The sequence below is a fragment of the Eptesicus fuscus genome, chromosome 21, assembly GCF_027574615.1.
Source record: "Eptesicus fuscus isolate TK198812 chromosome 21, DD_ASM_mEF_20220401, whole genome shotgun sequence".
NCBI classification, from domain to species: Eukaryota; Metazoa; Chordata; class Mammalia; order Chiroptera; family Vespertilionidae; genus Eptesicus; species Eptesicus fuscus.
In genome coordinates this window covers 48,260,247-48,283,715 of record NC_072493.1, presented here as the reverse complement: position 1 = coordinate 48,283,715, position 23,469 = coordinate 48,260,247, and the positions used below count along the sequence as shown (strand labels likewise).

The following is a 23,469-nucleotide window of genomic DNA, read 5'->3' as shown; positions in this document are numbered from 1 at the left end:
GAGACTTCTCCACCCATGACACGCTTTAGGGACTCTTCCAGCAGAGAGGAGACTTCTCCACCCATGACACGCTTTAGGGGACTCTTCCAGCAGAGAGGAGACTTCTCCACCCATGACACGCTTTAGGGACTCTTCCAGCAGAGAGGAGACTTCTCCACCCATGACACGCTTTAGGGACTCTTACAGCAGAGAGGAGACTTCTCCACCCATGACACGCTTTAGGGACTCTTACAGCAGAGAGGAGACTTCTCCACCCATGACACGCTTTAGGGACTCTTACAGCTGAGGGGAGACTTCTCCACCCATGACACGCTTTAGGGACTCTTACAGCAGAGAGGAGACTTCTCCACCCATGACACGCTTTAGGGACTCTTCCAGCAGAGAGGAGACTTCTCCACCCATGACACGCTTTAGGGACTCTTACAGCAGAGAGGAGACTTCTCCACCCATGACATGCTTTAGGGACTCTTACAGCCGAGGGGAGACTTGCATCCATAATGTGTTTAAAGGGTCCCCTGAGCCCACCCCTGATTGTCAGTCCCTGCTCCACCCTCAGGCCAGGGACCCCACTCACCACAGAGCAAAGCCGTGGCCTGATGAGGAGTGAATGCGCGGCACAGCCTGGAGGGGGGGGAGGGGCAGCTGTTCTGGGCGGGCAGGAACCTCTCTTGTCAATCTCAGGTGCCCTGTGGGCCTGGGATGCCTTCATTCAGACCCTGACCCCCCCCCCCAGGGGTCCCAACCACCTGCTACCCAGGTCCCCAGGACCCTGAGCGCCCTCAAGAGTGGGGGGCTCAGGACGGAGTACGTGGGGGTAATCGAGTGAGCACCTGCTCTCTTCCCCTCTTAAAGGGCCCAAACCAGCTCCCGCCCCAGCGGAAAGAGCTAAGGAGCCGCCTTCCACGTCCCTCTGTCCGTCCGCCCCAGACCACGTCCATCATTTTCGCACACAGGGCTGCTCCCTCTGCGGTCTGCGAGGGACTGTGCCGCGCCTGTCCCCCAGGCCTGGGCACCACCAGGGCCACCTGCAGAGCAGCGATCCCCGCCCCCCCCCCATCCCTCCGGAGCAGGGGGTGAGCAGGCGGAAGCTGCCTTACCGCCAGCAAGACGCCTCCGCCCTTTGAAACCCTCCCCGCGGGGACGAGGCCCCTCCCAGAGGCCCTTGAGGGGCTGCAGGTCCGGGCTGGGGAGTCAGGAGACGGGGGCGGATTGGGGGTGGCCCAGGGCTGGGGGCGTGGGTGGCAGGATTGGGGGGGCGGGTAGCTAAATGCAGAGACTGGCTCCGTGGGTGAGCATTGACCTATGAACCTGGAGCTCAGGGTTCATTCCAGGTCAGGTCACAGGCCAGGGTTGCGGGTTCCATCCCCAGTGTGGGGCGTGCAGGAGGCAGCCCGTCCATGATCCGCTCTCATCATTGATGTTCCTCTATCTCCCTCTCCCTTCCTCTCTGAAAGCAATAAACAAACAAACAAACAAATAAATAAATGTATAAAAGTTAAAGAAAGAAAAAAATGTAAATAAATGAGCCATGGCTTTACCAAGAACCGCACGGTGTGGGGGCGGCTTTGGGGAACTGAGCGGGGGGCCTTGATGTGACCAGGACCCCCCTTCCGCAGGCCGCCCCGAGTCCTGCTCTATGTCTTCCTCAGTCGGTGAGAGAAGGGAGCCAGGACCCCCACCCCGCCCCGCACCCCCACCCGCCCCTGCATCCTCCTGCCACGTGGCGGGGCAGCCCCTTGGTTCCCGGGGTCCTGGGAGCCTGGCTGGGGAGGGGCGAAGGGAGGGGGGAGGCGGGAGACCTGGCCCCGCCCTGGCCGGCTTGGATGCACCCAGAGAGCGACCGCCTGCGGACGGAAGGGTCGCGGGTTCGATTCCGGCCACGGGCACAGGCCCGGGTTGGGGGCTGCATCCCCCGTGGGGCGTGTGCAGGAGGCAGCGGGTCCATGATCCTCTCTCATCATGGATGTTTCTATCTCTTCCTCTCTGAAATCAATGAAAAACAAAACAAAACACAAAACCCTCCTTCAAAGGCGTCTTCGGGTCCCTGTCTTTGGACACCTCAGAATTGGAGGCAAAAATTGTGGATTTGTGCCGAAACCGGTGTGGCTCAGTGGCTAGAGCGTCGGCCTGCGGACTGAAGGGTCCCAGGTTCGATTCCGGTCACGGGCATGTACCTTGGTTGTGGGCACATCCCCAGTGAGTGGGGGGGGGGGGGTGCAGGAGGCAGCTGATCGGTGTTTCTAACTCTCTATCCCTCTCACTTCCTCTCTGTAGAAAATCAATAAAATATATATTTTTTTTTAAAAAAAAGACCTGGTCCCAGGTGCGGGCCGGCGGACGCAGTGCGCCTGCGCGGAACCCAGCCCGGGTCGCGGTCTCGCTGGAACCGGAGCGCAGACCCCCGTCCCAACTCCGCCGCGAGGGGTCCCCGCGCTGCCGGGAGGGCGATGGTCAGAGGTGCGGGGTGAGCCCCCCGGAGGGTGCTCGGTCCGGGGCGGCAGGGCCGGAGCTGGAAGGACTTGCCCGGCGCCCGGACCCGCACGTGCAGCCCCGGCGTCTGGAGCCGCCCGGGGGGCCCCCCACACGCACGGCCTCGGGGCGGGAGCGGAGCCGGACGGGCTGGGCCGCGGGCGCGCACCCCCCCCCCCCGCCCTGCGCGCCGCCGCGCCCGCCCGGGGGTCCCCCTCGGGGGCAAAGGAGGGTCCAGAGGCCGCGACCCGGGCCTGGACGGGGCGGGGCGGGCGCTCTCCCGGGAGCTCCACTTCCTCCTCCTCCCGCCCCAGCCGACCTGTGGCCTCGGGCCCGGGGCCGGGAAGGGCCATGCCCGCATTTACGGTCCAGCCGCTGGACGGCCCGCACCGGTCACCTGGGTCCCGCCGAGGCCGCAAGCATCCCCGCAGGCATGACGCGGGCTGGGGGGGGCCTCGGGGCCTGGGGGAGCCTGGTGCTGCTGGTGAGTGGGGCCTCCGGGAGGGCCGGGGGAGGGCGCCAGTGCGGGGTCTGAGGGATGGGGACCTGGGGTCCCGAACTCGGGTCCTGGGGAAAAGGGGAGAAGAAAGCAGGAGTCCAGGTTCCGGAGATTGTTGGGGAGTCTCACTCCTGGGCTCTTAGGTCTGTCCTGTCCCGGGTGAGAGTCAATTCTGGGTTAAAAGGCCCTGCAGTCCCCGCCCCGGCCCCTCCCTCAGACCCTGAGATCCAGGCCCCAACCTCCTCCCTCAGACTCTGGGATCCAGGCCCCAACCTCCTCCCTCAGACCCAGGAGCCCAGGCCCCCAGCCCCTCCTCCCTCAGATTCAGGAGCCCAGGCCCCCAACCTCCTCCCTCAGACCTAGGAGCCCAGGCCCCCAACCTCCTCCCTCAGACCCAGGAGCCCAGGCCCCCAGCCCTCCTCCCTCAGACCCAGGAGCCCAGGCCCCCAGCCCCTCCTCCCTCAGATCCAGGGGTCCAGGCCCCCAGCCCTCCTCCCTCAGACCCAGGCCCCCAGCCCCTCCACCCTCAGACCCAGGAGCCCAGGCCCCAGCCCCTCCTCCCTCAGACCCAGGGGTCCAGGCCCCCAGCCCTCCTCCTTCAAACCCAGGATCCCAGGCCCCCAGCCTCCTCCCTCAGACCCAGGATCCCAGGCCCCCAGCCCCTCCTCCCTCAGACTGGTTATCTGGCCTCTGGTCCCCAGCCTGTCTCTCCCCCGTTTCCAGTTTGTTAATGACTTTTCTTATTTTTCCTTTTAGTATTATAATAATAATAATAATTATTATTATTTTACCAGCATTGCGTTGCTTACTTTTCTGCTTCTAGTCGGCCATACTTTTGAGGAAGTGAAACCTTATCTCTGGGCCTGGCCTTATCCCAGCAGGTGGAGGGCAGGTGTCCAGCCAGCTCCTGGGCCCCCGAGCCCCGCCCTGCCCTCCCCACACACCCAGAAGAGGCAGCTGGCCTTGGGGTGACCTTTGTCCAGGCTGAGCCTGGGGGAGGAGTCCCTTGCTCCCAGTGTCCCTTTCCCTGCTGTGCCCCTGTGGGGGCTGAGGCTGGGAGGGTGCAGGCTGCCCCCAGCCCCACAGTCTCACCTGGGCCTGGAGGGGAGGCTGGGCTCTGACTCTCCCCTCCGCTCCCCCAGGGCCTGTGCGCCTGGACCGGAGCCAGGACAGCGGGTGACGGATCCTCGCCTAGTCCTCCGCCCACCCAGCCAGGGAGCACCTCAAGTCCCATGCGTGAGTTTTGGAGGAAGGGGGTCTCCATGGAGGGCCCTAGGATCCCTGATGGGAGGGTCTTTCTGGCTCCGGAGGGGATTGGGGACCCAGCCTCGCTTCCGATTCCCAGCACCCGGCCCTGTCAGGAACCTGACCGTGTGGAGTCAGACCAACAGCTCCATCAGCCTGCGCTGGGCGCCCCCGGGAGACCCGAGCCCAGAGAACCACACCTACTGGGTCAGGTGGACCGGAGAGGGCAAAAACGAGACCCGAAACACGACAGACGTCACTTACACGGCGGAGGGACTCGCACCCGCGTCCCTCTATGCGTTTTCCGTGTGGGTGGAGGGAGGTGGAGCCAGCAGCCACCCCAGGACCCTCATTGCCAGCACAGGTGAGAGCAGCCCCCGATTAATCTGTTGTGGTTGGTGGTTGTGTGTGTGTGTGTGTGTGTGTGAGTGTGTGTGTGTGAGTGTGCGTGTGTGTTTAATAAAACTTTTTTTTTTTAGCCCTGACCGGTGTGGCTCAGTGGATAGAGCGTAGGCCTGTGGACTGAAGGGTCCCAGGTTTGATTCCGGTCAAGGCCATGTAGTGGTTGTGGGCACATCCGCAGTAGGGACTTTGCAGGAGGCAGCTGATTGATGTTTCTCTATCATCAATGTTTCTAACTCTCCTTCCTCTCTGTAAAAAATCAATACAATATATTTTTTAAAAATGCAGAACTTTTAAAAAAATTATTCATTCATTTTTTAATCCTCACCCGAGGATATTTTTCCATGGATTTTTATTTTTATTTATTTTTTTTAAATATGTATTTTTATTGATCTTGGACAGAGAGAGAGAGATAGAAACATCAATAATGAGGAGAATCATGGATTGGCTGCCTCCTGCACGCCCCCTACTAGGGATTGAGCCCACAGCCTGGGCCTGTGCCCTTGGCCAGAATCGAACCTGGGACCCTTCAGTCCCCAGACCAACGCTCCATCCACTGAGCCAAACCAGCCAGGGCTCCATCGATTTTGAGAGAGAGTGAAGAGAGAGGCAGAGAAACACATCGATGGCTTGCCTCCTGCACGCACTGCCCTGGCCAGGGCCTGGCCGGGGAGGAGTCTGCAACCAAGGTACATGCCCTTGAACGGAATCCAACCCGGAATCCTACAGTCCACAGGCCAACACTCTATCCACTGAGCCAAACCGGGTAGGGCTGTTTTTAATATATTTTTATCAATTTCAGAGAGGGAGGGAGAGGGAGAGAGAGAGAAACATCTATGATGAGAGAGAATCATAGATCGGCTGCCTCCTGCACGACCCACACTCGGGATTGAGCCCGCAACCCGGGCATGTGCCCTTGACCGGATTCCAACCCATGACCCTTCAGTCCGCAGTCCGATGATGCTCTATCCAATGAGCCATCCCAGCCAGGGCTCATTTGCTTGTTTACCCTCACCCGAGGATATGTTTATTTTTATTTTTTAAAATATATTTTTCTTGATTTTACAAAGGAAGGGAAAGGGGGAGAGAGAGAGAAGCGTCAATGATGAGAGAGAATCATGGATCGGCTGCCTCCTGCACCCTCACACCTGGGATGGAGCCCACAACCTGGCAGGTGCCCTGGCCGGGAATCGAACCGTGACCTCCTGGTTCATAGGTGGATGCTCAACCACTGAGCCACGCTGGCCGGGCACGGCTGCCAGTTGAACTTGAGGGTCTAGCCCCCGCCCCAGGCTTCCTGGGCCCAGCGGGGAAGGAAGGCCTGCACATGAGGCCCCAGAGACCACAGCTGACCCCCCCTCCTGTCCCCTCCTCAGCCCCCAACCCCGTCAGGGACCTGACCGTGGAGAGTCAGACCAACAGCTCCATCAGCCTGCGCTGGGGGCCGCCCCACGGCCCCGACCGGACCTACACCTACTGGGTCCAGTGGACGGATGACGGTGGTGAAACTGGGACCCGGAGCACAGCAGACACCAGAGTCACCGTGGACGGCCTGAAACCCGGGTCCGCCTACGAGCTCGCCGTGTGGGTGGAGAACATGAACATCAATGGCTCCCGGACCCCTCTCCGCGCGGCCACAGGTGACGGGGGCCATTTGTTTTGTCGTCATTATCCCTTTTGTTTGGGTTTTTTGTTTTCATTTTTAAAAACTAATACATTTTTATGGATCTCAGAGAGGAAGGGAGGGGGAGAGAGACAGAAACATCAATGATGAGAGAGAGTCATGGATCATTGTCCGGCTGCCTCCCGCACGCCCCCAACTGGGGATCAGCATGTGCCCTGACCCAGGACAGAATGGAACAGTGACCTCCTGGTTCATAGGCCGAGGACGCCCACCACTGAGCCACGCTGGCTGGGCCTTTTTATGTGTTTGTTTGTTTGTTTGTTTGTTTTCCCCTGAGGGAGGTGACAGGAGGAGGTGGTGAATCATCAGCAGAACCTGGTAGAGTCTCCAACCCGACGCCTCTTTGGGTCCCGTTGAGCAGGAGATGAAGAAAGAACACCCTGCCCTGGCCGGTGTGGCTCAGTGGGTAGAGCCTCTGCCTGCGGACTGAAGGGTCCCAGGTTTGATTTCCGGTCAAGGGCACAGGCCCGTGTTGCGGGCTCGGTCCCCAATAGGAGGCTTCCAGGGGGCAGCCGATCCATGATCCTCTCTCATTATTGTTGTTTCTCTCTCTCCCCCACACCCTTCCTCTCTGACATCAATAAGAAAATATTTAAAAAGAAAGAGAATGGAGGCCCTGCCTCTACATTGAAGGCTTCTCTCAGCCACAGTGGCCTCCGGGAGAGGAAACCGGACATTCGTTGCGGAGAGAGTTCCTCTGCCCAGCGGACCCACTCACCCTGTGGTCGCTGTGACCCGTGTCACAGAGAAAGACCAGTGAGAGTTCGTACAGGGCCAACTCCATCCCAGTTCTTTGAACGCGGTGTGTGTGTGTGTGTTTCACTGTTCATTTATCTGCTTCTTTATCCTCACCCAAGGATCTGTTTATTGATTCTGAGAGCGGAAAGGAGAGAGAGAGAGAGAGACATTGATGTGAGAGAGAAACGTGGATCGGTTGCCTCCTGCAGCCTGAAACCCAGGTACGTGCCCGGACCGGTGGGAACCCGAAACCTTTAGGCGTGTGGGAGGACGCGCCAACCAGCTGGGCCACCCAGCCAGGGCTGCTTTTTATTTCTTATTTATTTATTGTTCTTTTTAAAAATATATATTTTATTGGTTTTTACAGAGAGGAAGGGAGAGGGATAGAGAGTCAGAAACATCAATGAGAGAGAAACATCGATCAGCTGCCGCCTGCACACCCCCCACTGGGGATGTGCCCGCAACCAAGGTGCATGCCCTTGACCGGAATCGAACCCGGGACCCTTCAGTCCGCAGGCCGATGCTCCATCCACTGAGCCAAACCGGCCAGGGCTTTATTTTTTGTTTTTATCCTTACCCTGAGGATATGTTTATTAGGGGGAAGAGAGAGAGAGAAACATCAATCGGTTGTCTACCACATGAGCCTCACATGGGATCAAACCCACAACCTCGGCGTGTGCCCTGAACCGGAATCAAACCCGAAACCTTTTCGTGTAGGGGATGATACTCCACCTCCTGACCCACCCGGCTAGGGCTCGGTGTCACCTGGAGGTCACGGCTGCTATTTTTTAAAAATAGATTTTTATTGATTTCAGAGAGGAAGGGAGAGGGAGAGAGAGATATAAACATCAGTGATGAGAGAGAATCATGGATCGGCTGCCTCCTGCACGCCCCACACTGGGGATCAAACCCCCAACCCCGGCATGTGTCCTGACCTGGAATTGAACTGTGACCTGGTTCATAGGTCGGCGCTCAACCACTGAGCCACACCGGCCCGGCACGGCTGCCAGTTGGACTTGAGGGTCTAGCCCCCGCCCCAGGCTTCCTGGGCCCAGCGGGGAAGGAAGGCCTGCACATGAGGGCCCAGAGACCACAGCTGACCCCCCCTCCTGTCCCCTCCTCAGCCCCCAACCCCGTCAGGAACCTGACCGTGGAGAGTCGGACCAACAGCTCCATCACCCTGCACTGGGGGCCGCCCCACGGCCCCGACCGGAACTACACCTACTGGGTCCAGTGGACGGATGACGGTGGTGAAACTGGGACCCGGAGCACAGCAGACACCAGAGTCACCGTGGACGGCCTGAAACCCGGGTCCGCCTACGAGCTCGCCGTGTGGGTGGAGAACATGAACATCAATGGCTCCCGGACCCCTCTCCGCGCGGCCACAGGTGACGGGGGCCATTTGTTTTGTCGTCATTATCCCGTTTGTTTGGGTTTTTTGTTTTCATTTTTAAAAACTAATACATTTTTATGGATCTCAGAGAGGAAGGGAGGGGGAGAGAGACAGAAACATCAATGATGAGAGAGAGTCATGGATCATTGACCGGCTGCCTCCCGCACGCCCCCTACTGGGGATCAGCATGTGCCCTGACCCAGGACAGAATGGAACAGTGACCTCCTGGTTCATAGGTCGAGGACGCTCACCACTGAGCCACGCTGGCTGGGCCTTTTTATGTGTTTGTTTGTTTGTTTTCCCCTGAGGGAGGTGATAGGAGGAGGTGGTGAATCATCAGCAGAACCTGGTAGAGTCTCCAGCCCGGCGCCTCTTTGGGTCCCGTTGAGCAGGAGATGAAGAAAGAACACCCTGCCCTGGCCGGTGTGGCTCAGTGGGTAGAGCCTCTGCCTGCGGACTGAAGGGTCCCGGGTTTGATTCCGGTCAAGGGCACAGGCCCGTGTTGTGGGCTCGATCCCCAGTAGTGGGCTTCCAGGGGGCAGCCGATCCATGATCCTCTCTCATCATTGATGTTTCTCTCTCTCCCCCACACCCTTCCTCTCTGACATCAGTAAGAAAATATTTAAAAAGAAAGAGAATGGAGGCCCTGCCTCTACATTGAAGGCTTCTCTCAGCCACAGTGGCCTCCGGGAGAGGAAACCGGACATTCGTTGCGGAGAGAGTTCCTCTGCCCAGCGGACCCACTCACCCTGTGGTCACTGTGACCCGTGTCACAGAGAAAGACCAGTGAGAGTTCGTACAGGGCCAACTCCATCCCAGTTCTTTGAACGCGGTGTGTGTGTGTGTGTGTTTCACTGTTCATTTATCTGCTTCTTTATCCTCACCCAAGGATCTGTTTATTGATTCTGAGAGCGGAAAGGAGAGAGAGAGAGAGAGAGACATTGATGTGGGAGAGAAACGTGGATCGGTTGCCTCCCGCAGCCTGAAACCCAGGTACGTGCCCGGACTGGAGTGGAACCCGAAACCTTTAGGCGTGTGGGAGGACGCGCCAACCAGCTGGGCCACCCAGCCAGGGCTGCTTTTTATTTCTTATTTATTTATTGTTCTTTTTAAAAAATATATTTTATTGGTTTTTACAGAGAGGAAGGGAGAGGGATAGAGAGTCAGAAACATAGATGAGAGAGAAACATCGATCAGCTGCCGCCTGCACACCCCGCACTGGGGATCAAACCCCCAACCCCGGCATGTGCCCTGACCTGGAATTGAACCTGTGACCTCCTGATTCATAGGTCGGCGCTCAACCACTGAGCCACACCGGCCTGGCACGGCTGCCAGTTGGACTTGAGGGTCTAGCCACTGCCCCAGTTTTGCTGGGCCCAGTGGGGAAGGAAGGCCTTCATGGGGGGCCAGAGAGACCACTGCTGACCCCCCCTCCTGTCCGCTCCTCAGCCCCCAACCCCGTCAGGGACCTGACCGTGGAGAGTCGGACAAACAGCTCCATCACCCTGCGCTGGGGGCCCCCAGACAATCAGAGCTACACCTACTGGGTCCAGTACCCGGGGGATGACAAGAACGAGACCCGGAACACGACAGACGTCACGTACACGGTGGAGGGACTCACGTCAGCAACCTCGTACCCGTTCTCCGTGTGGGCGGAGAGGCACGGGGTCCCCAGTGCCGCGCAGACCCAGGAGGGTTCCACAGGTCAGCCGCACCCCGTCCGATGGCTGGGTCCCCCCGGGGTGGGGGGGGGGCGGCTGGGACCCGGTGGGAGCAGGGCCCGCCCCGGGCAGCCGGCGGGTCACTGGGCCTCCGTGGGCCGGACCTGCCGCCGGGCCCCAGGGGAGCCGGCCACAGCCCGGGATTGTCCCTGGGTCCTCCTGCCTCGGAGTCAGGGCTGGGGAGCTTTCCAGACCATCATGCTAGTGGGGTCTCTGCTTAGCACCCAGGGCGGGGGCCCCCCTGGGAACTGGGGGTCAGCGATGAGCGGCTCCCCTGCGGACGCTGAGCCTTCCTCCCGCCGTCTCAGCCCCCAACCCCGTCGGGGACCTGGCCGTGGAGAGTCGGACCACCAGCTCCCTCAGCCTGCGCTGGGCGCCGCCCCACGGCCCCGACCGGAACTACACCTACTGGGTCCAGTGGACGGGTGGCGGTGGTGAAACTGGGACCCGGAGCACAGCAGACACCAGAGTCACCGTGGACGGCCTGAAACCCGGGTCCGCCTACGAGCTTGCCGTGTGGGTGGAGAACAGGAACATCAGCGGCTCCCGGACCCCTCTCCGCGCGGCCACAGGTGACGGGGGGGGGGCGGGGGGGGGCATTTTTTTTGTCGTCATTATCCTAGTTTTTGTTTTTGTGTGTTTTTTTTTTGTTTTTGTTTTGAATATATTTTTATTGATTTCACAGAGGAAGGGAGAGGGAGAGAGAGAGAAACATCAATGATGCGAGAGAATCATGGATCGGCTGCCTCCTGTATTCCCCACACCAGGGATCAAGCCTGACACCGGGGCATATGCCCTGGCTGGGAATCGAACTGGGACCTCCTGGTTCATATACGGATGCTCAACCACTGAGCCATGTTGGTCGGGCTATTTCTTGATTTTAGAGAGAGAATGGTGGTCGGGGGCGTGGGGGGCGCGGTGAGAGAAAGAGAGAGAGGGAGTTGAGAGAAAGGGAGAGAAATACTATTAGTTGTTCCCCTTGATGCAGTCATTGGTTGATTCTTGTATGTTCCCTGACCGGGGATCGGTCCCTACATTACATGGTGGGACGTCCGACGCTCTAACCCACTGAGCTCCCGGCCAGGGCCAGGAAGTGTCTCCCAACAAGCTGGCGGCGCAGGGAGCGGGGACGTGACGGCTGAGGACCTTGGGGACGAGGGGCGTGGAGACCTGACTGTCTCTCTGTTCCTCCTGCCAGTCCCCCACGCAGTGACCAGTCTCCGGATCGGGGGCCGGACCACCAGCTCCATCACCCTGAGCTGGACAGCTCCCCAGGGCCCAGACCAGCCTCCCTACACCTACTGGGTCTCCTGGACCCTGGAGGGCGGGGCTGCCGCTGGGCCCCAGAGCACCCCGGATACCAGGATCACCGTGAGCGCCTTGGAAGCTGGGAGCCTGTACACCTTCACCGTGTGGGCGGAGAGGAACGGGGTCAACAGCAACAGAAAGACCCTCTTGGTGGCCACAGGTGAGACCCCGTCTAGGTCTGGGCCCAGCACTACTGGGACGGGGGGGAGGAGGGGGGGGATGTTGCAAGGTTCCTGGGAGACGAACTGTGCTCGGCGAGCCCTCACCAGCCTCCTCCGACCTGGAGCTTGAAGACCTGCCTCCTAGCGGGTGTCTGTCCTCAGCGACCCGGGTTTTCCGGTTGGAGGGTCTGCTTTGGGGACGAAGAGAGCCCTGGCTGTCTGGGGGTCAGTAAAGTCACCAGCTAGACTTGTGTTTCTTCAACCTTCCTAATGCCATGACCCTTTAATACAGTTCCTCATGTTGTGGTGACCCCCGACCATAAAATTATTTTCGTTGCTACTTCATAGCTGTAATTTTGCTCCTGTTATGAATCGTAATGTAAATATCTGATATGCACGATGTCTTAGGCGACCCCTGTGAAAGGGTCGTTCGACCCCCAAGGGGGTCGTGACCCACAGGTTGAGAACCGCTGAGCTAGACAGTCGCCCACAGCCTGTCCTGGTGAACGGGCGGATCCACCGGGGCCCCGCCTCCCAGCCTGCAGGTGTGGGTCCCCAGAGTGAGAGGAAGCAGAATGGCCCCAGGGACTGGGTGCACTGCTGATGCACGGGACCTGAAGTCTTCAGTCTTTGGCCATTTGGGCTAAGAAGACTGAAGTCAACAGAAACATCTAGAAACGTGTTGTGTCTGGAAGGGTGGTCCTGCCGGAAGCCAGTTCCAGCATGTCATCATTACAAGAGTTTCATCAAAAGATTGGTGGAACTTGGGGGCTCAACAAGGGCTGAGTCACATATGTTATCACCTGTTGGAATGGCTGAAAGGCACTTCCCCCAAACCTGAATAGGATGAGTGTTTGCTGCCAGACAGCTCAGGGCATCTCAATCGACATGTTATTGCCTCCTGTTGGCCAATCACCTGAACAGCTGTAGGCCGTTCCCCAATCTGACAATGCTTCTGTGAACCCTACCCTTGGAAGTTTCTGTCTCCACCTTGCCTTGGGACAAATTGTGTTAATAAAAAGCAAGGGTCCTGAGACAAGGAGAACTTTAGCTCCTTTATCTGAAGCTCCTCTGACCCCCAATGCCTTTCAAAATTATCTTTCGTCTTTGGACTCTTACACAATCTACGCACAGCCTTTCTCCAGATTGCTGAACCCCTTAATGCTGGGACAAGAACCCCGGCGTGGTCCCCACCTCTTTTCTGTGGTGCACCCTCCTTGGGAAGTAGGCCGATCCGATGGCTGGGGCACCTCAGCTCTGCAGGGAAGGGGGTGTGAGGGGCCTTGGGGATCCACCCCTCGAGTTGTCTGTCTCAATTCCCAGCTCCCAACGAGGTCACAGCTCTGCAGACGAAAACTCAGACCAACAGCTCCATCGCCCTGCAGTGGGAGGCCCCCGCCGACCCCCGCGCTCAGCTCTACGTGTACTGTGTCCAGTGGGCCGGTGGGGGAGATCCCCAGAGGGAGGCAGACCCGAAAGGACACAAGGTCGACCAGATAGCCAGGACCAATGAGACTTGGTATGTGGTGGAGGCCCTGGAACCCGGGACTCCATACAACTTCAGCGTGTGGGCGGAGAGGAGCAATGTAGGCGGTTCCCCACAGAGCCTCCAAGCATCCACAGGTGAGATGGGACCCCTTTTACTTGTTTGGGGTTTCTTTTCAGTGGTGGGGGGGGAAAGCTTGTGGGTGATAAGAAGTGAGTGGACTACAAATCCCATCAGGCCATGGGGCCCTGACTTTATAACCTACAGTGATTCAGAGAGTCCAAAGGCTCATGGGAGTTGTAGTTTGTGGGGACCTGTTGTGCGTCCATTTGGAATTTAGAAAGCGAGGGATGAAGAAGTATTTTGGTTTGGGGAAGGGAAGGATGGGCTCATGGTCGTTGCCATGGAATTGGCATCAGTGGCGGTGAAGTGGGGGAGGGAGGGAGCACCACCTTGGCTGGCACCTGCTGACTCCTCTTGTCCCCTCCTCCCAGCCCCGGACCCCGTCACCATCACCTCCTGCACCAGCATCTCTGGTGGCTACGGGCTCACCCTGACCTGGACCTGCCCCCCGGGCGGCTACGAGGCCTTTGAGCTGCAGGTGGGCGGGCAGCAGGGCTCCTGGGACAGAGCCTCCTGCGGGAGGGGCGTGTCCGTGTGGGACCTCCAGCCCGCTCAGTCCTACGCAGCCACCGTGAGGACCCTCTGGGACGGGCTGCGGGCCCCAGCTGCCTCCGTGACCTGCCACACGGAGAGTGCAGGTGAGCACAGCCCCAGGGGACAGACAGCCTCTCCAGACCCCCCAGGCCCTGTGGTGAACGCCGGGGGTCTTACCTGCCCAGGGGTCCTCCGTGTCTGCTCATTTGTGTTTCGTTTTCTGCTTTCTTTAAAACGGTTCTATTGAGATGTGAGTCACATAACAGAACTCACCCATTTATTTATTTAATTATGTCTAATACATTTTTATTGATTTCAGAGAGGAAGGGAGAGGGAGAGAGCGAAAGAAATATCAATGATGAGAGAGAATCATTGATCGGCTGCTTCCTGCATGCTCCCCACTGGGGATTGAGCCTGTAACCCAGGCATGTGCCCTTGGCTGGAATCGAACCTGGGACCCTTCAGTCTACAGGCTGACCCTGTATCCACTGAGCCCAACCGGCTCGGGCACGCCTCACCCATTTGAAGTGTACAATGAGCCCTGGCTGGTTCGGCTGAATGGATAGAGCGTCAGCCTGCAGACTGAAGGGTCCCGGGTTTGGTTCCAGCCAAGGGCACATGCCTGGGTTGTGGGCTTGAGCCTCAGTAGGGGGCGTGCAGGAGGCAGCTGGTCGGTGTTTCTCTCTCATCGATATTTCTAACTCTCTATCCCTCTCCCTTCCTCTCTGTAAAAAATCAATAAAACATATATTTTTTAAAATAAATAGAATAAAAAAATAAAAAAGGTGGAGGCGGGAGAGATGGGGTGCCAGGAGCTAGGACCTGGGCCCTAACGGCTCCCGGCCTCCTCCCCCAGGGGTCATCGCCGGGGCCATTGTCGGGGTCCTGCTGTTCCTCACCCTGGTGGGCCTGCTGATCTTCTTCCTGAGGAGGTGAGACTCCGCGCGGGGCTGGCCGAGCGCCCGGAGGTGGGGCCGGGGAGGGGGAGACTCCGTGTGGGGCTGACCTAGAACCTGGAGGTGGGGCCGGCCGAGCGCCCGGAGGTGGGGGCCGGGGAGGGGGAGACTCCGCGCGGGGCTGACCGAGAACCCGGAGGTGGGGCCGGGGAGGGGGAGACTCCGCGCGGGGCTGACCGAGCACCCGGAGGTGGGGCCGGGGGGGATCAGGACCGCTGGTCCCAGCCTCACCTCCTGAGCCTCTCCTCCCAACGCCCTCTCCCCAGGTATAAAAAGAGCCAGAAGGAGCCAGAACTCAGGTGAGCCTGCGGCTGGCGGAGCATCCGAAAGGATCCCTGTCAGGTCAATCGAGGGGTGTGCGCTGGGCACTGCCTGGGTCAGAGGGCAGGACCAGAAACCCCCCACACTAGTCTCAGACGGGTCTGATGCCCTCAGTGCCTGTACAGAGGTCACACCCCTTTCTTAAAAATATATTTTTAATATTTTATATTTTTATTTATTTTTATATATTTTTACTAGTGGCACAGTGCATGAAATTCGTGCATGGGGGTGGGGTACACTCAGCCCAGCCTGCACCCTCTCCAATCCGGAACCCCTTGGGGGATGTCCCACTGCTGGTTTAATCAGACATCCTTCTCCAAATCCTAGACTGCTGACTCCTAACTGCTCACCTGCCTGCCTGCCTGATTGCCCCTAACCACTCTGGCTGATGGCCTCCTTGCCCCCAACTTCCCCGCCCCCCCCCCCCCCGCCCCCCCCCCCCCCCGCTGGCCTTTTCACCCCCAACTGCCCCCCCTGCCGGCCTGCTCACCCCCAACTGCCCTCCCCTCCTGGTCTGATCGCCCTTAACAGCCTCTGCCTCATCCCTGCCACCATGGCTTTGTCCGGAAGAACTTTCGGATGGTCTCCCGGTCTAATTAGCATATGACCCTTATTTCGTATAGATTGATTTCAGAGAGGAAGGGAGAGATGGAAACATCCATGATGAGAGAGAATCATTAATGGGCTGCCTCCTGCACGCCCCCTACTGGGAATCGAGCCCGCAACCGGGGCACGTGCCCTTGACCGGAGTTGAACCCGGGACCCTTCATTGCCTAGGCTGGCGCTCTATCCACTGAGCCACACCAGCCAGGGCACAAAGACATTTTAAGAAAAAGAAGAAGACAGCGTTGACAAGGAAGGGAGCGAGAAAGAGCTGGGGTTGCCAGGACATGGGGTCAGAAGATTTCTTTGTCATGGGGGAGATTAGCATGTTCACAAGCTCACGGGGAAGGGGGGAGGGTCCCAAAGAGGAAGGCAGGGCGGGGGTTGGGGCCCGGGGGAGGGGAGTGGCTTGAAATGGAGAAGGTACGCCTTTTCCTGTTTTGAATGAATTAAAACAAAACAAACAAACAAAAAACGAGCCGCGGCCGGCGTGGCTCCGTGGTGCGGGTGCGTCCCGTGGCTAAAAGGTTGCCGGTTCCATTCCTGGTCCGGCTCCTGGGACGGGGCGTGCAGGAGGCAGCCTGTTGCTACTGTGCTTCCCTCTCTCCCTCTCACTTCCTCTCTCTCTAAGAATCAATTTTAAAATCTTTTAAATTCATTGCGGCCCTGGCCGGAGTGACTCAGTGGATAGAGCGTCGGCCTGCGGACTGAGGGGTCTCCGGTTCAGTTCCAGTCCAGGGCACGTACCTCGCCAGCCAATCCATGTGTCTGTCTCTCGTCGATGTGTTTCTCTCTCTGTCTCTCCTCTCTTTTCCACTCGCTGGGGAAAAAGGAAGGAAGAAAGAAGGAAGGAAGGAAGGAAGGAAGGAAGGAAGGAAGGAAGGAAGGAAGGAAGGAAAGATTTCGGTAAAACCATACAGAGTTTGTCCTTTTTTAAAATATATATATATATTATTGATTTTTTACAGAGAGGAAGGGAGAGGGATAGAGAGTCAGAAACACCGATGAGAGAGAAACATCGATCAGCTGCCTCCTGCACACCCCCTACTGGGAATGTGCCCGCAACCAAGGTACATGCCCTTGACCGGAATCGAACCCGGGACCCTTCAGTCCGCAGGCCGACGCTCTATCCACTGAGCCACACCGGTCAGGGCTCACGTATCTTTTCGAGACACTGTTTTCCATTCTCTCTCGTATATATCCAGGAGTGGAACTGATGAATGAAAATCACATTATTATTATTATTATTATTATTATTATTATTACTTTATCCCGCAATTCCACTTTGGGGACTTACCTGGAGGAAAGAAAACCACTCTGCTGGAAAGATACACGAACCCCCTATGCACTGCAGCGTTCCTCACAGTCGCCAAGATGTGTGGATCCGTAGGTGAACGGAGAGAGAACGTACGGAATAGCCCCGGCCGGGTGGCTCAGGTGGTGGGGCGCCGTCCGGGGCACCAGGGCTGCTGGTTCGATTCCCTGTCGGGGCGCATGCTGGGGTTTGGGGCGCGACCCTCGCTAGGGGGCGTGCACGAGGCGGCCGGTCAGTGTTCAGTCTTCACGTCGGTGCTTCAGTTGCTCTCCCCCTCTCCCTTTCTCTCTAAATAAAAGGAAAGAAAAGATGGTTCCTACGTGTGCAGTGGGATTTGCTTAGCCTTAAAGAGAAGGGGACAGCCCTCCGCGCCAGCACGAGGGACCTGGAGGGTTGTGCTGAGGGAGGTCCGTCGGGCAGAGCGAGGCAGATGCTGCGTGATGTCACGGACACGTGGAGCCTCAAGACAATGATAAGAAAGCGAATCACAGATGCAGAGGGTAGATGGGTGGCCGCCGAGGGAGGCGTCAGAGGCCCCAGGCCTCAGGTTATGAGACGTCTGTTCAGGGACGTGGACAGGAATGAAAGCACCTGTCCTCCAGCCCAACAGCACGGGCTGAAGGCGGCTAAACCTGTGTGCCCCCCCCCCCCCCCCCCCAGCTTCCCAAGGGATATCCCTGCGGCTGACTTTGCTGACCACGTCCGCAAAAACGAGAAGGACAGCAACTGTGGCTTTGCTGAGGAGTACCAGGTGGGTGGGGTGGGGAGAGGAGCAGCGGGTGGGTGGGGGTGGGGTGGGGAGAGGAGCAGCAGGTGGGTGGGGGTGGGGGTCAGGAGAGGAGCAGCAGGGGGGTGGGGGTGGGGAGGGGAGCAGCCGGGGGGTGGGGGTGGGGAGGGGTGCAGTAGGGGGGTCAGGAGGGGAGCAGCAGGGGGGTGGGGGTGGGGAGGGGAGCAGCGGGTGGGTGGGGAGGGGAGCAGCCGGGGGGTGGGGGACGGGCAGTGGGGTCTGTGGCGGGGTCTGTGTCCACCCTAGAGACACACGTGGGATTTCCCTGACACCCCGTCTCTAGTTGGCCCTCTTGCCCCACCGGCTCCTAAATCACCCCCCTTGCACACACGGTCCATTCCTGGGGCCACAGCCTCCAGGGCACAAGGCGTAAATGGGGGGGGGGGGCAGGGCAAGGGAGCCAGGGGGGTGTCCTTCGGGGAAGCCGGAGGAACCCTTACACGGTGCACCCTCCTCTGCCTGCGCCCCAGCGCCTGGTCCCGGAGGGCCACGGCCAGTCCCAGACGGTGGCCTCCGCTCCGGAGAACAGCGCCAAGAACCGCTACCGGAACGTGCTGCCCTGTGAGTCCGTGCTTTTAACACGTTTCCATTGACCTCAGAGCGGGAGGGGGAGGGGGAGAGAGAGAAACATCCATGATGAGAGAATCATGGATCCGCTGCCTCCTGCACGCCCCCTACTGGGGACGGAGCCTGCAACCCGGGCCTGTGCCCTTGACCGGGAATCGAACCGTGACCTCCAGGTTCATAGGTCGACGCTCCACCACGGAGCCACCTGTGAGCCTTGAGCTGCTGCTGGCTTTGTCCCCTGACTTTGCCAGCACCTGGCCCTGGCCCGGCCCCTACCTCCTCCCCCCCCCCCCACATGTGGGCTCCGCCCCCAGCCTGTCCTTCCAGCTGAGGCTCCGCCCCCTGGGAGCTCCGGGTGCCTGTCCGCCCCTCAGCCTGACTTCGTCTCCCTCTCTGCCCCAGACGACTGGTCCCGCGTGGCCCTGCGGTCCCTCGGAGGGGCCCCGGGCTCCGACTACATCAACGCCAGCTTCATGCCCGTAGGTTCCGCTGGGGGCAGGGAGGGTGCGAGGGGGCCTCAGAAGCTCAGGGCCGGAGGGGTCACCGCTGCCCGTGTCCCTCCCCCAGGGTCTCTGGAGCCCCCGGGAGTTCATTGCGACCCAGGGCCCCCTGCCCCAGACGGTGGGCGACTTCTGGCGCCTGGTGTGGGAGCAGCAAAGCCACACCCTGGTCATGCTGACCAACTGCGTGGAGTTGGGCCGGGTGAGCAGACGCGGGCAGGGACCCGGGGGACTGACCCCCGAGCTCCATCCGTGACCCCCTCCGCCCCCCGACACTGATCCCAGTGTGGACCCTGACTCACACCCCAGGATTCCCTCCCGTGGGACCCCAACCTCCCCCATCGCTCCCAGCCCATCCCGTGCCCACCTGTGGGGTGAGGCCGATCACAATCACCTTGGGACTGATGGCTCCTGTCGGGGTTCTTGTCCCAGCATTAAGGGGTTCAGAAATCTGGAGAAAGGCTGTGCGTAGATCAAGCAGGGGTCCAAAGACGAAAGATAGTTTTGAAAGGCACTGGGGGTCAGAGGAGCTTCAGCTAAAGGAGCTAAAGACTCTCCTTGACTCAGGACCCTTGCTTTTTATTAACACAATTTGTCCTAAGGCAAGATGGAGACATAAACTTCCAAGGGTAGGGTTTACAGAAGCATTGTCAGATTGGGGAACAGCCTACAGCTGTTCAGGTGTTTGGCCAACAGGAGGCAATAACATGTCGATTGAGAAGCCCTGAGCTGTCTGGCAGCAAACACTCATCCTATTCAGGTTTGGGGGAAGTGCCTTTCAGCCATTCCAACAGGTGATTACATATGTGACTCAGCCCTTGTTGAGCCCCCAAGCTTCACAACCTTTTGATCAAAGTCTTGTAATGATGACATGCTGGAATTGGCTCCCGGCAGGCTCCTCCTGGCCAGGCTGGACCTGCATACAGAGCCGCATGGGGAGGGGCCTGGGCAGATTCCCTGTCCCCCCACCCCACCCCCGTGCCCTGACCCTGCGCTCCTCCCCCAGGTGAAGTGTGAACATTACTGGCCTCTGGACGCCCAGCCCTGCACCCACGGGCACCTGCAGGTGACCCTGGAGGGGGAGAAGGTGATGCAGAACTGGACAGTCCGAGACCTGAAGCTGCGACACGTGAGTCCCCCACACCCGCCGCCTCAATCCCTCCCCCAGGACATTCCGGGAAGTCCCCTCCCCACAACTCCCCGGGACCACGGGGTGCCCCAGGGATCCCCTCTCCCCAGTCCGCAGCCAGGCCCCTCTCCCCCGTTCTGAGCCCTCCCTCCCCCCACCCACCCTCGGTCTAGACCCAGGAGCAGAAGACTCTGTCCGTGCGACAGTTCCACTACGTGGCCTGGCCCGACCACGGCGTCCCCCACTCCCCGGACCCCTTGCTGGCCTTCTGGAAGGTGCTCAGGGAGTGGCTGGACAACACCCCCGGGGGAGGCCCCCCCATCGTGCACTGCAGGTGAGGACCAGCCCGACCCTGCCCTTGGGCCTCCGTGCCCTGCCTGACCCAGGCGTCCTCTCCCGGGGGAAGGGTGAGCATTCCTTGAGAGAGGTGCCCCCTGGGGACTCCAAACACGGGGTTATTTGGGTCCAAGGGAACTGGTAGAGGAGGGAGAAGGGGATGGAGACAGAGGTGAGGGCGGCAGCGTGAGGATGAGGGTCCCGATGAGAAGGTGGGAAGGAAAACGAGAAGATCAAGGGGGAGAAGGCCTGAGTGAGGAGGAGGAGCAGGGAGGACGATGGAGAGCAGGAGGAGAAGCCCCCAGAGGCTTGGAGAAGCCTTTGAAACTCCTCCTGTGCCAGCCTCAGCCCTCCATCCAGTCCCTGTTGGTGCCGGAGCCCCGCAGGTCACATTTCTCGGAAGGTAAACCAGAGGAGGACGAGGAAGGGTGCTTCTGAGTGACAGCCAGCCTCTGCTTGGGGGTCTCGCTCTTTTAATTTTTTATTTTTTTTAAGTTTTTTTCTGTAATTAATAAGTTGATCTTTTTTAAAAATATATATTTTATTGATTTTTCACAGAGAGGAGGGAGAGGGAGAGAGAGTTAGAAACATCGACCAGCTGCCTCCTGCACACCTCCTACTGGGGATGTGCCTGCAACCAAGGTACATGCCCTTGACCGGAATCGAACCCGGGACCCTTCAGTCCGCAGGCCGACGCTCTATCCACTGAGCCAAACCGGTTTCGGCGGTCTCGCTCTTTTTAACGTTTGTGTTGATTTTAGAGAGAGAGGAAGGGAGAGGGAGAGGGAGAGAGAGAGAGAGAAACATTCCCTGCCTCCTGCACGCCCCCCACTGGGGATTGAGCCTGAAACTCAGGCATGTGCCCTGACCGGGAATCCAACCGGCAACCTTCGCACAGGATGGTGCTTCTTTGGCCTTAATTGATTTCACCGAAGGGAGAGGGATAGAGAGATAGAAACATCAGTGATGAGAGAGAATCGTGGATCAGCTGCCTCCTGCACGCCCCCTACTGGGGACCGAGCCTGCAACCCGGGCCTGTGCCCTTGGCTCTAATCGAACCCGGGACCCTTCAGTCCGCAGGCCCATGCTCCATCCACTGGGCCACACCAGCGAGCGCCTGCGTGGGGTCTTAACCTGTCTGCCAGACGGTGCGCTAACCCCTGCCTGGTCCCGGCAGAGCGCCCTCTGGAGGCGCCCCCGCAGACTGCAGTCCCTCCCCCCAGCGCCGAGGGGTGGAGCCTCGCTGCTCTGAGCGGTTGACTCTGGAGCCATAGCTGGAGCCGTAAAAGGGCAGGAAGCGCTGGGTGGGGAGATGCCGGGCGGCCCTGGGGAGCGGCAGGCCGAGTGAGAGAAGCCAGAGGGCAGGTCACCGCGAGCGACCCCGTTTCCCTGCAGTGCGCGGGGCAGGCCAGGGGCTGGAGGCCCAGGAGAGTGGGCGGTGAGCGCCCCGGGCGCGGGGCGCCGCCTTCGGGGGAGATGAGTGTCTGGGAAACTGGACCGAGGTCATGCTTGCCCAGCATTGTTGAACGTGGTGAATTTTATGTGTAAATTTTTTTAAAAATCTGTTTGTATTGATTTGAGAGACAGAGGAAGGGAGAGGGAGGAAAGAGCAACATCCATGAGAGAGAGAAACAGCGTCCCCATCCATCGGCCGCCTCCTGCACGCCCCTTACTGGGGATCAAGCCCACAACCCGGGCGCGTGTCCTGACCGGGAATGGAACCAGCGACCTTTGGTGCGTGGGATGATGCTCAACCACTGAGCGACACGGGCCAGGGGTTAAAATGTTTTTATTGGCCGAAACCGGTTTGGCTCAGTGGATAGAGCGTCGGCCTGCGGACTCAAGGGTCCCAGGTTCGATTCCGGTCAAGGGCATGTACCTTGGTTGCGGGCACATCCCCAGTGGTGGGTGTGCAGGAGGCAGCTGATAGATGTTTCTCTCTCATCGATGTTTCTAACTCTCTATCCCTCTCTCTCTTCCTCTCTGTAAAAAATCAATAAAATATATTTAAAACAAAAACAACAAAAAAGAAGAGATATTTAAAAAAAATGTTTTTATTGGCCCTGGCTGGTTTGGCTCAGTGGATTGAGCGCCAGCCTGGGGACGGAAGGGTCCCAGGTTTGGTTCCAGTCAAGGGCACGTGCCTGGGTTGCAGGCTCGACCTCCCAGTAGGGGGCGTGCAGGAGGCAGCTGATCCATGATTCTCATCATTGAAGTTTCTCTCTCCCTTCCTCTCTGAAATCAATACAAATACATTAAACAAACAAACAAACAAAAAACTCCAAAAACCAGACCCCTGCCCTCTGTCTCAAAAATCCCTCCCGTGACCTGACCCCTCCTGTCCCTGCCCAGCGCCGGCGTGGGCCGCACCGGCACCCTCATCGCCCTGGACGTCCTGCTGCGGCAGCTGGAGTGCGAGGGCGTGGTGGGGCCCTTCAGCTTCGTGAAGAAGATGCGGGAGAGCCGGCCCCTGATGGTGCAGACCGAGGTGACCGGGTCTGTGGGGGGTGGGGCGGCGGGTGGAGGTGGAATCCCGGGGTCAAGCAGGCCACGGCTCAGGAGGGCATCCCTCACCGCCCCCCCGCCCCCCCCACCTCCCCAGGCCCAGTACGTCTTCCTGCACCAGTGCCTCCTCCGGTTCCTGCAGCAGTCGGCCCCGCCGCCGGCCCAGAAGAACGGGGCCATATACGAGAACCTGCTCTTCGAGAACGATGCAGCCGTCGATGTTTAGGGGAAGCTGAGCTTCGGGGCCCGGAGACCCCAGCCCAGCCAGACTCGCACTCGGCATCCAGACTTCAGCCCAGATTACTGGACCCCTGGGAGAGCAAGGGGCTGGGGTCCCAGACTCCTGGGCCCTGGAGGGGGGGGCTGGCAGCCCTGGGGGAGAGAGAGGTCTGGTGGGAGCCAGGATCCTGGTTCCATGAAGGAGGGGAGGGGTGGGGGCTGGGATGTCCTAGTTCTTGGCGGGAGGAGACCAGGGCCCCCTTGGGCTGCGGGGTCTCCCAGAAACAAGCTGGATTCTGTGGAAGGAAGGAAGGAAGGAAGGAAGGAAGGAAGGAAGGAAGGAAGGAAGGAAGGAAGGAGGGAAGGAGGGAGGAGGATAAGGGCCACCCAAGGGGTAAGGTAGGCAGGATCCTACTTTTTACTCCAAAAACCAAATCTCCTAGGACCTCAGGTTTTCAGCACCCATGC

The 23,469-nt window shown here is 59.2% G+C and overlaps 1 protein-coding gene across 1 annotated transcript; it reads left to right on the top strand.

Moving 5' to 3' along the window:
* The first annotated feature begins 2,902 nt into the window (after window positions 1-2,902).
* Window positions 2,903-23,008, top strand: LOC114229256 (protein tyrosine phosphatase receptor type H). Its single transcript, XM_054710077.1, has 22 exons — window positions 2,903-2,953; window positions 4,111-4,144; window positions 4,314-4,577; window positions 5,992-6,255; window positions 8,162-8,425; window positions 9,880-10,134; window positions 10,460-10,723; window positions 11,350-11,619; window positions 12,944-13,243; window positions 13,601-13,867; window positions 14,620-14,695; window positions 15,871-15,887; window positions 16,523-16,549; window positions 17,202-17,208; window positions 17,619-17,709; window positions 18,216-18,306; window positions 18,715-18,791; window positions 18,880-19,014; window positions 19,819-19,941; window positions 20,115-20,275; window positions 22,630-22,765; window positions 22,880-23,008. Exons 1-22 carry the CDS (start codon window positions 2,903-2,905, stop codon window positions 23,006-23,008), a joined length of 3,303 nt encoding a protein of 1,100 aa, XP_054566052.1.
* Window positions 23,009-23,469: the final 461 nt, after the last annotated feature.

Coding starts and splice junctions, on each gene's coding strand:
- LOC114229256 (XM_054710077.1), top strand. CDS start 2,903: ATGACGCGGGCTGGGGGGGGCCTCGGGGCCTGGGGGAGCCTGGTGCTG. Junction 8,426..9,879: donor CCCTCTCCGCGCGGCCACAG/GTGACGGGGGCC, acceptor TCCGCTCCTCAG/CCCCCAACCCCGTCAGGGAC. Junction 19,942..20,114: donor GAGACCTGAAGCTGCGACAC/GTGAGTCCCCCA, acceptor CCCTCGGTCTAG/ACCCAGGAGCAGAAGACTCT.